Source organism: Morone saxatilis, unplaced genomic scaffold, assembly GCF_004916995.1.
Source record: "Morone saxatilis isolate NCDOM2014 unplaced genomic scaffold, NCSU_SB_2.0 Contig20, whole genome shotgun sequence".
NCBI lineage: Eukaryota > Metazoa > Chordata > Actinopteri > Moronidae > Morone > Morone saxatilis.
The window spans coordinates 6,845,917-6,857,759 of record NW_023339763.1 but is presented as its reverse complement, the minus strand read 5'-3'; the positions used below and the strand labels follow the sequence as shown (position 1 = coordinate 6,857,759).

The window sequence follows — 11,843 nt, the reverse complement described above, 5'->3', positions numbered from 1 at the left end:
GCAATAAAAAAAATTATTTTCTATATAATAGAAAAGACATAAAATAAACAATCAACAAGACATAAAATAAACAATCAACAAGACATAAAATAAACAACAATCAACAATACACGACGATGACGAACAGATGCATAAAAAAACAAAAAACATAAAAACACCGGTCGGGTTTTTTTTGTCATATGAAATAATAAGAAACTATACCATATACTTGTCCTTCGCTGTAATAGCTACATCTCAATCTGTAACTAAAAGTAACTTACTCCTCCAGACAGTGAGTCAGGCATAAATAAAGTATGAAACCTGCAGACAGGGCTGACACACTGAAAACAGCTTCCTGATGAGACAGGTCAGAATAGCAACACTTGCTAACAGGCAAGAAGTATGCAAATACTGTGACAGCGACGTACAGCAGGGTATCTCAGGACACATTGTTCTATGTTCTTCAACGAACTGTGAATTAAATGGAAAGTTCTATTTCGGTCTACCAAGAACTTTTTTGTCCATTTTAAATATGTTAAATTTATTCTCTATTTTGCCTGCATACACACATTATTCTGATCTTTACCTAGTATTTTGCATACACAGTTAATCATATATTAGTCAAGATGAAGAGTTTGGCTTCCACAATTAATTAAATGTAATCAGATGTGGTATTGATGAGTTGCATTTAGAATGCCAGCTCCAGTGCGTCAAGTAAAGTGCTCCCTATTCACAGGTAAACTGTCTGATAAATCACAGGCATTTGTTTAGAATGCACCGTGATTTACTGGTCTCTGCTTTCCAAAGAGGGTTGTGGCTGCAGGCAAGAGCTTTTTTTCACTATAAAGAAAGTGTACTGTAAGCAAACTGCTTTTTATGCATAGGGATAAAAACTTAGTAGCATGCTTTAATGGAATAATTACTATTAGTAATTACATTCACAGCAGTTTAAAATACTAATAAGTGTAATAGAACTATGTTCTTCTTGATGTAAATTAAAGTGATTTCAATCTTTTGGATTATGGTTCTAGCCATATTCATATGGCATAAATTCCTTCCTCGAAAAGTAACTTTGAAATGAGACAAAACAAGCCTTGTAGATGTACCATATAAATTTGCCATGGATGCTATTGGTCAACAGTTAAGAGAATAAAGAAGACAAAATGATGAATCTATAACAGATCCTCAGTGGAATAATGTTGTTTAGTTAAGTTTCTTCTCAGTTTCATTTGAGGCCATTGATGTCTCAATCCACTCGTAAGAACATAATAATTTTAAAATATGGGAATATTTTGTCTCCTCTTCAAGGTGGACTTCTTGTATCAGTTCTGGAAGTTGAAGAGGAAGGCCAACTTTAATCGACCTCTGGTGACATTAAAGAGGGATGAGGTGGACAACCTGGCCCAGCAGGAGCAGGATGTCCTTTACAGACGCCTCAAACTCTTCACACACCTCCGACAAGACCTAGAGAGGGTGAGTAGCAGATGTGTGTGTGTGTGTGTAGTTTTGGTATTAAGTTGCTGCTTTGTTCAGTTCATTTTTCAGACTGGAGGTCATTTTTCATATTGTGTGTATATCAGTGTGTATTTCTGCACGTCTGTGTGTTTGCACATGCAGTTATATGTATGCTCAGTGCTTGATCCAGCCTGTGTTGCTAATGTTTATGAGGTAATTTACATTTTTCAGGATGTTAATTAAAAAGATGCTTGACAGAATCATATAAAGTTGATTTTGGTTTTCATGAATATTAATGTTAAATAAATGAATAGCCTGAAGGATGAAGGCATAATAAAATGGCTGAGTGATATAATGAGTGATTGAATGATAGCCCAGTATATAAAATTTGAGTGAAAATCCACCCACCACCCAGAATTCATTTGGTTTTTCCTGTGATCTGTGTTCACTGTGACAGTTTATTCACTATATGTAGGCAGACCTGAAGGAGTTTTCTCAGACCTCAAGTTTCCTTGATGATATCATCAGGAGTGTTTTGGTTCTTGTGCTTCTGGTACAGACTTCTAATTCAGTCTCAGGTGACCCTGAGCACAGAATATGTATGTCTCTCAGGATGTGGAAAGTTACCTCTCTAGTAGAGTCATATGGGAGGTGAAGTGATACCAGCTAGATACAGTTGGGAATGAATTTTCTCTTTTTTCTGACTCGGTGTACATTTGGACATACTCATGAGCCCCTTGTGAGCTACATTGTGTTGGAGTTCCCCAGAGAAAAAAATATGGTAATGTTTGAGCAACTGCATGTAATGGAAAGGAAGGCTTTGATTTGGAGTCTGTTGGACAGTCATAGAGAGGGTGCTGCCAAGGGACTCTATAGTTCTGTTGAGGGACATCGACACTGAGGTCCTTGGGAGGAACAGCCCTGCCTGATCTAAACCCCAGTGGTGCTTTACCAATGAGCGTCTGTTCTAGTCCTGGACTGGCCATCATAGCAATCATGTGGTGTATTTCTCAGGAGTATCTAGTCCCTGCTAGCATGGTGTGATTTTGTGTATGGGCAAGGTACCAGAACACCTTGAGCCAAAGAGCAATGGTTGATTGTGTAGTTGTATCCTCAGATCTTTGGATGTATATCTCAGAGATTCAGATGAAAAGAGCAGCAGACCTCCCAACTGGTCACCAACAGGCAGATAAGGTTGCTGCCAGAAAGACCTGTTAAAACCAAATCAAATCTGGCTGAGTGTGCAAGGTCTACAACTCTCACCTCCAGAAGATTTTCTTCTGCATCTGCAAGAAGGTTGGAGACAAGAAGTCCAAGTTCATTATATTCAAAGCTTTATCCCCTGCTCTGACTTGTGGCCAGAGTTGTGGTCACCTGTGTTTGTTGTGGTGGCCACCCAAGATCCAGCTGATGGACAACAGAGGTGAGGGAAGTTGTCAAGCTGAAGGAAAAGGCCTTTCAGGCTTGGTTAATCTCCAAAACTATGGAAATAGCAGACAGGCATTGGCAGGCTAGAAGGACAGCAGCTTGTATGATTTTGGATACAAAAGTTCAGGGAGGGCATAGAGACTCGCTCCAAGATGTTCTGGATATTGCTGGGCTGATATGATTGTTCAGTGCTGCTTGTTGTTTTTCAGTCTTTCTACTAGCTATTGTAATTTGGACTGATTACATTCGGTTACACTTTTCGGTTTATTACTGGAGGGTTACCTACCTTACCTACTCACAGGGGAAACTCTAGTCACTGAAATTAATTTTCACTGATGAACAATTAAATAAAAAAGGAAAAGCTTTCATGCTGCTTGCAGTCTGTTGTATGGAGCTGTGATTTGCAGCATTATCATTGTAATCACCTATATCAGGTATTTAATAAACGCTTATTGCCCACCCAGTACCTCAGTCTAAACCTGAGCTGTAGTAGCACAGTTTTGAGGTCAGTCAGAATGGTGAAGTATTTCCCCACTGCCTTCAGTATCATCGCTCACACTTGGCAGCTGAATGCTAACCACTATGTAAATTTCCTTGCTCGGTTTCTGGGATTGGTTGCATGCATGCCTACAACCTCACTCCAGGCTCATGTTCGCAGTGCTCTGATAGTTGATTGGCATTCACTACAGCGGTGCTCTCAAAACCTCTTTTTGACCCTGCAATCTACCCTACAGAATCTGAATGACAGCGGGCAGCCCACAGCCAAACATCTACTGCAATCTGAGTTTAGGGGGATACAGTTAACTCTGGTTTGCCAAGGGTGGGCGGCTAGACTGCTATGTTATTTCTTATGTTTGGACAAATGTTTTATATCATTACCACAATCTAAAAAACATCATATGGTATTTGACTACTTTCTGATACTAAATCTACCAAAAAGAATCTCCATGCTAAAAAAAGTTTCCCCCACAAACCCTTTTAACAACCAGTTTAAATGTATTTTCTTTCAGCAGACTGTAAGATAAACCAAATAATCTGGTGTCCTAAATACCTTTTTCCTTCATTTCTTTGGCATGTGATTTGATCCTGTGCAGTCGGTTTGCTATGGTTTGGTTCAGCTTGGTGGATTTAATTTGACTCACAGTAGGAAAACCTTTTGGCAATTAGGTGGCTGCATATCAACCAAATGACCCACTATTCTGTAAGAAACTAAAAGAATAATATACAAACACAGGAAATAATTGGATGACATATTTTAATTGCTCATTGGTTTTCCCATTTAGCCTCAGCTGGTAATACCAGTTGAGTGGACTTAAGGAGTTCTGATTAGACCAACGGATCAGCAGGCTTCGCCCAGCATCCCACAGGGTTAATTTGGCTTTATATAACAATTTCTCACCTCTTAACTTTAAAATGGAGTGAAAAATAATTTACCACAAAGCAGATAGTCACCCCTTAACAAGTGTGTTTTAACAGTTCACAAATGGTTCACAAGCTATGTGCTTTTTTCTCATTGAGCACGCCACTTTGACTGGGGGTGGACAAAATAATGGCGCACATTAGGTTGTGAGTCTGTAGCTAAGCAGATTACTTTCAATATATTTTATTTCCTGTGATTGAAATACTACTCTACAGAGGTGTTTGTTTCCTATAGACTTGTGTAACTGTAGACATACCACAGTGGTCTCCAGTGGTCAGGGTTTATTGATTGGTGCAGGCATTGCTAACCTCCTGACCACTCAGTGCATCTGTTGACCCATTATTGATGTGTGTGTTGTAGAAGTGGGCCATGCCACTTCAAGTCTTGAAGGTTAACTCTGTTCATCCCTTCAATAAAAGGAAAAACTATTGTCTGAACTACAGTCAGTAGAAACAGGTTAAACAACCATTCAGTCTTAATATAATGAAATGTAAAGCACTACAAAACAGCTGTCTTTGCATCTGATTGCTCAATTGCATGTTCGTCCAGCTGTCAGTCATTTCATATTTAGACAAAATCTGTAGGAACACAAGTAGTTAGTCATATGTATACACAATACACAGGAGTTACAACAAGCACTGATAAACATGCTTGTAATTAGTAAAAGGCTGAAGTGGCTACCTGTCCCAATACCGGCAATTATTGTCTTAAGCATTTAAGTCCACGTTCATGTGCCTCCAGGTAGTAAGCAAGTGGGTTCCACAATTCATCTACTGCGCCACAGCTGCCAGTTGTTGGCAGTATGCAGCTATAAGCTTATTTTAGGGCTGACAATAACAAAAAAGTTTATGGCATGTTAAATTCAGTTTGAATATTATTTGCTTCAAAACTAGGGAATTATGGTTAAACCGCCACAGATGCTTATCGAAAATATTTCCTTTTTGATGAGACTGATAATAAAAGCATTTAATATCTTACAATGTCAACATAAACATTTATTATTACCAATCCAATTCAATGTAATATTATATCGCATCTCTTTTATTCAGTAGGGCGTACATACTTCTAGAGAACTAACTTTTATTGTTTTATCCATTGTATAACATATCCCAGACCCCGAATGTGTGTTTTCACTGCAATCTGATTATAACTGTAATACTGTATGGTTGATCCTACTTATTTGTTCATTATGTAGAAATTAAGTAAAGACAACAAAGCATCTGAGCTTGAGCATGAATAATAATATAATCTCATTAATCAAGTTTATCCCTGTGAGCCTTGATAAACTTGCGGTTTTAATGGGGTTGGCAGTTACCAGAAATGCTTCACACAAGACGGCACTTGACTACTGGCAAATACTGTGTGGTTATTGGAACAGACTATATGGGTATAGCTAGTATCTCCAATAATAATGCATCCTCTGGAAACACCTGTCGTGTTTAAATGCAGCGTTTCTTTATTTGTGTGTTTGTATGACACGAATGCTGGTGGTGAGGTATTTCTAAACATGAATGTATGTAAGATGTGTTGTGTGGGTGGGTGAGGTTGTTTTGTCCATTTTCATCTGTTTTCTGAAGCTGCGGTGCGTTAAGTTCTCTCTGCCAATATAAACATGGTATCGTTAGTAGTAGCACTTATTAGGTTGTAAGTGATGCTACAATTGCAAATCAAAACAGGGTGACATTTGTTACTGATGGTTCCACAGGGGACTGCGTCATCAATGGGTGAAGACATTTTTACTATGCTTAGAGGCAGTTTGAACAGAGGAAACGAAAACAAGTTGTTGCTGTTGGTTTGAATCGAGCAGCGCCCCCCCCTTTAGCATCGCTCGAAGGTCTGACAAATAAAGGAGGATTGATTGTGTTTGCCTCTGGCAGGTCTCCCATGAGGAGGATTGATCATCAATTGGTCAGTATTGGCCGGGCAAGTGTTGACAACTCACCGCTACTGATGCTCGTGGCTGTCGATATACAAGCCCCCTTTCTCTTCTTCCGTCTCCGTCACTTTCCTTCCCCCTGCACTCCCCCTCTTTCATCTTCTAGTTTTTTCCTCCTAATATCTGCTTCTGTTTCTCACACAGATTTACCACATGTAAGTAACAGAGGGCCTTATCATATATTGCTGACCCATATATTTAACCCATATTACTATATTTTGGCTCTATTCAGCATTGTGAGCAAATGTTCTGCTTGTTTCTTGTTTTGTTTTTTCTCTGAGTTCAAGCATTAGGTCTTTTCCGTGGAGACGGATGCGTATTGTGTGTATGGCATTGTGTTTGTGTGTGTGTCAAGGCGAGTGTGTATATCTGTGTGAGAGAGAGTATTCCAATCATCTCTGATTTGCTGGCAAATTGAAAAATCCCCTCCATCCTTCCATCCCGTCATCCCTAGACCCCAACCCAATCAGACCCCACGACCAAACCCTCAAGCCTGCTGCTTTTGTGAATAAATGTGTGTATGTGTGTGTGCATGTTGGTGGTGGAAGAATCCAGGGCCTAATGTTGGGGTGGATTATCCCCCTCCTCTTCCTCTTTGAAGTGCTGCCAATGGAACGAATTGCACCGTGCTGTCCCTAATGCACTGGTGAGCTTTCTCCATTTCTGTACTCCTCTCCTGAGTGCCGCCCCGACTCCCCCCACCCCATCCTCCCCTTTCACCCACATCACTCATCCAATCAGCATGCAACATGTCGAAGCAATGTGTGGCACACTGATTGGGTAGTGTAAGTTGGCTGTTAAATGTTGCTTCTTTTCTTTCTGGCTTGTGTGGTGTTTTTAAATCAGGCTAAAGATGGTGGCTAAGTGGTGGTGGTGGTGGTAGTGTGTGTGTGTGTGTGTGTGTAGGTGTGTGTGTGAGTGTAAGTGTGAGATACCAATGATGGTGCTTGGACTGAGTCAGAGGCTGCTTGTGTTGAGAAGGTTGTCAGTGGAAATCCGTACGCCAGCTGGTAGGGTCTACCGCAGGAATGCCCTTTACTACTACAAACCACAACAACCACACGTGATGTTGTTAGTTCACAACTTACCTATTACTGGTAAAATAATATTAATCAGCCTTTTAAATAAGTAATGTATAAACCTCAATCTCTAAGACAGAACAATAAATGTTTAAAATTTAAAACGGGCATGTTAATATTAAAAGACCAGTGTGTAGGATTTGGTGGCATCTAGCAGTGTAGTTGCAGATTACAATCCCCTCGCCTCACTGTCAGATTCTAAGCCCTATCTAGAGCCAGTGTTTGGTTTGTCCCCTCTGAACTAATGTAGAAACATGGTGGTTCAACATGACTGGTGTCATGGCATCTGCGTCGACACTAATGAAAACATCCCTATGAATATTATATTTCATTTCTGCCAATAGAGCCTTCTGAATGTTACACACCGTACACATTTTTATATTTCTCAATGTAAGGTATTAGTACTTCTATTGAAAATATCTTGGTGGTTAACTAACTATTAGTTATCTATAAATATATTTTTGTAATCACATTTGAAATGTGGTTGTCAAATGAACCAAACCTTACTGGATCCTCAACAGAGGTTTAAAACTGCTGTGTTTACAGTCACTAGCTGGGTTTTGGAAAGTGGTTGACATGAGGTTAAGAAGTCTGCTGGGTGAAAATAGGTTACTGCCAGAGAGGGGGAGTGCAGGGTGGAGGCTCAAGGCTCTAGAAGCATAGAGGGAAAAGAAGCAGGACTGAACTTTACAGTTTAAGAGGGGGGCTATAGACTGTAGGAGAAGTGCTAAAGCCCAGGGAGGAGAAGTGGATGAATTGTGGGGGAAATGCCAGAGCTCGGCTTGGGAGAAGAGACAGGGGAGAGTTGGGGCTGACAGAGGGAAAGCAGGTGTGAAAGAATCCCTTTTCCTTACTCATTTCCTCTTGTATGTTTTCACATCTATAACTACTTGAGTCGAACAATTGCAGTTAGTCTTTTCCCTCCCGTCAGTACATCGGTACTCAGGCCAAGGCTGGCAAAGTGTCCGGTGGCACAGTGCCATTCTGTGCCCTGCCCTCTGCTCTTTTTCACTCTCTCACGGTAAAGACTTGGCAGCACACTCAGCCCAGCAGGTCAGCAGTCCCACACCCACGAGGCCCTCAGAGCAGAATAGAACAGTACACTTATGAAACAGTCCACTTAAGAAGAGGGAGAGCAAGAGAAAGTTTTGATTATGAGTAACTAACATATGTTTTATATATCTTATTTCACTACTGAGCACACACAAGTAGAGAGTGGAGAAATGGTATGTGATGAGAAGGAGGGGTATTTGTGGGAAAAAGAGTTAAAGAAAGGAAAAGACCTGAGAGTGAGAAAGTAGGGATTTGGAGGGGGGGCAGTCATGCTGTAGAGAGCCAGCACGGACACAGGGTAGCAGTGGCAGCACCTCAAGCCTTAAGCTGCAGGTTTGGAAGCAGCAGGGTGGTTAAGGACTGATATCTGTCAGGTAAACTCTGTCGGTACACTCTGTGCTGAGGCGAGAGAAAAGCCCATCAGCTAATTTTCCTTGGCTACAGGTAACAGTTTCACAGTTTGTTTTCTTTCCACAAACCCCCCTTGGTGCTTCATTCTGTTTTAAAAGAGCAGAGAGGAAGTTTTGAGGCAAAGTAAAGAATGAGGGGAAAATATATGTATACACAAGCTTGTGACCAGAGGTTGCATTCACAGTACAGTGAAAATCTAGGCAGGGAAAGGTTAAGGGGAGAATTTTCCACATCTGAAGAAGCTAAAGACAAAACAGTTATTTGGTAGACGAGGCTCGCTTGTATCTTTATTATCCAAGTCTGCCAGCATCTATGATGGTCCTACAATTTTTGCGGCCTGTGTTGACTCACATCCACAACTCATAAACGCCAAAATCCACATAACCCACCAAAGAAATCCTCCAAAGTCTCCAAATTCATATATTTTATTATTATTTTCTAACAAAAGGAACCACAAAAAGCCCTTGTACTCTTCTCCTGAGTTTTTTTTTCTTTACTTAATTCATGTCTTTTCTGTCTTTGACTAGTAACTTGTGATTTTCATTAATGCTCTGCAATGCATCCCTTGTAGATGTAGAAATCAGTCTTTCTCTGTACAACTACTTCAAACAGAGTTATCGTGTTTCTGCATAAAATCTTGTCGTAGAATATACTTAGATCATTTGATGTATGCAGTTTTTTTTGTATGCAACGTTTAGTACGTTCATCAGGCTATAGACTTTTAACCAAAATGCTAAAGCAAACTGAGTTTGTGCTGGTATAGTGATGACATGCATCAGTAATAAAAAGAAAATGCCTATCACTAATAGACATTTCATAAAAGCTCAACAATAAATTCTTGATGTCATAATCTGTACACAAATACCTTAACATCATTTGAGGATGTGTTCAGTCTCTGGATTTAATACCTCACACAGATTCTCCTCAATTTACGAGCATCACATTTTTTTACCTCTTATAGTTCCATGTACATTCCACCTTAATCTTAACAGATTCTTAACCAGCGCTTTCATAAAGTTGTGGGATTCGCAAGATAGAGATTAAAACAAACGGAAAAACTGAGGCAGTAGAGGTGGAGATGTCCTGATTGAATTCTGGATCCTACGCTTCCCATAATGCAACCCAATAGCATCTTTTCCCTGCCTGGTAAATGTCAGAGCCCTTCAAACTCTGCTCTCCCACTTTGTTACACAGGTTTCCTATTATAAATTTGTCCAAGATATTTTGTCTGAGTTGACAAAATCTTCCCAAAAGACCACAGAAGGCATTTTAAAACTATTTCACTGGCTGAGTCGCACTCCTTGTGGCTTGTAAACTGAATTTGATTTGTGAAATTGGTGGAAGGCCTCAAATGTGTGGCAAAAATGACCTCAAACATTACAGTGTTAAATGCAGCTGTGCGTGTCAAATGGGTCTGTTTGCATGTTTGTATGTACTGTACTACTTTTCCTTCCACCTGCAGCTTCTCCCAAAAGTCATTTCTCTTTTCATAGCCTGCACATGCAGTTCAGTTTAAGAAACGAGAACAGACAACAAAGAGAGAGACAGAGGAGAGAGAGACAGAGGAGGGAGAGACAGAGGAGGGAGAGAGTTGCAGGTGGTGAGAGATATGCCATTTGACTTCCCCTTTTCATTTTTTTTTCTTGTTATTACATTCATCTGATTGTTTTAGACATGATGTCCCATCCCAACACTCTTAGAGCACCCTCCCCCAGCCCCTCACCCCTGTACATCGTACACCCACCCAGCCACTCATCTGGCATGAAACTGTCTCTAGTGTTATGCAACATTAGGTAGGGTCAGGGAGAGGACAGAGACACGGAAAAAGCGACACACCGACTGTTGTGCCTGCTTGGTTATAAGATCCCTCTTTTTCTCTCTCACACGCACACACAAACACACACACACAAAGATACATATACACACAGTAATGTTGATTTACATGCTTCACTACCACTTACATGCACACACATACAGAATAATTCATCACCCACATGCATACTGACAGAGGCATGCATGGCTTGCATACACAGATACTTACACCTACACACTTACACACATATAACTGTGGGGGGGGGGCTGCGGCCCAGACGGGCCGAGTCATGCAGCAGACAGACCCACCCTGTTGGATCAACGTCAACCTGGCTCTGCACACACAACTCTGCTCCAAACCTAATACTGGCTCACTACACACAATCCCTTCTTCTTCTTAGACTGCTGTCTGTTTCCAAGATGCTTGAAGGTACTAAGAGAGATTCAAGACAAGGGCCTTTTTCTGTCCACCTGCAACAATTACTGTTACATCTCAGCATTCAACAGTTAAGTGTTTTAGCAGCCAACCAGGTCTCATTTGTAGATTTAGGAAGGACCTGGAAATCATGGTTGGCTTGCTCCCAAAGTGACTGGTAGAGTAACGTAGACTCCTGAGGGAAGCAGTCTGGTTCTGCCTGTAGTTTACGAGCTCTCTGCTGAAGGATTTTTTGGCCCATGTTCATGCTTGCTGATGGATTCTCCAGAGAGACTTCCCAGACATCAAAAAACTTTTGATTGATGGGATTTGGATGTATAGTTTTTGAGAAATGATCAAACAAAACACGTCACTTGCTGTGTCTGAGCTCATTCAGATGGGAGCAGCTAACTGTACTAATCCATGGGGATTTATCAGCATAGTTGATATTGTGAGGTTTACTTCCCCTCTTAAATCAACCATATTAAAAAAATAAAACAAAATATTAGGACTGCTTTGTGTTTTTAAAAGCACAACAGTAGCTTTGCTTACTTACTAACTCATCGGGTGAAAGCTTGCCCTGCAACCAAGCCATACTGTTGAGACCTGTTACTGTGTTTATCTTTTAATATGTAGTTCACATCTTCATGGAGCAAAGGGCAATTTAAACTTAGAATGTAGTTCTCTGTATCGATGTTGAAATATTGCTATATGACTCTGGGCAACATATCACTGCTACAAAAAAGTCTTATTGTAAAAAAAAATTACGAACAAACAAAACAACAACAAAATTCAAGGAATGCCATGTCCAGTTTTTTTGGCGGTACTATAAATTCGTTACAACACCGACACTTG

The 11,843-nt window shown here is 40.5% G+C and overlaps 1 protein-coding gene across 1 annotated transcript in view; it reads left to right on the top strand.

Annotated features, from left to right (window-relative positions):
* The window catches only part of jade2 (jade family PHD finger 2), a 160,775-nt gene that overhangs the window by 89,101 nt on the left and 59,831 nt on the right, over window positions 1-11,843 (top strand). Inside the window, 1 exon segment of the mRNA XM_035667182.1 lies at window positions 1,288-1,452. Coding sequence (XP_035523075.1) covers window positions 1,288-1,452 — 165 coding nt within the window.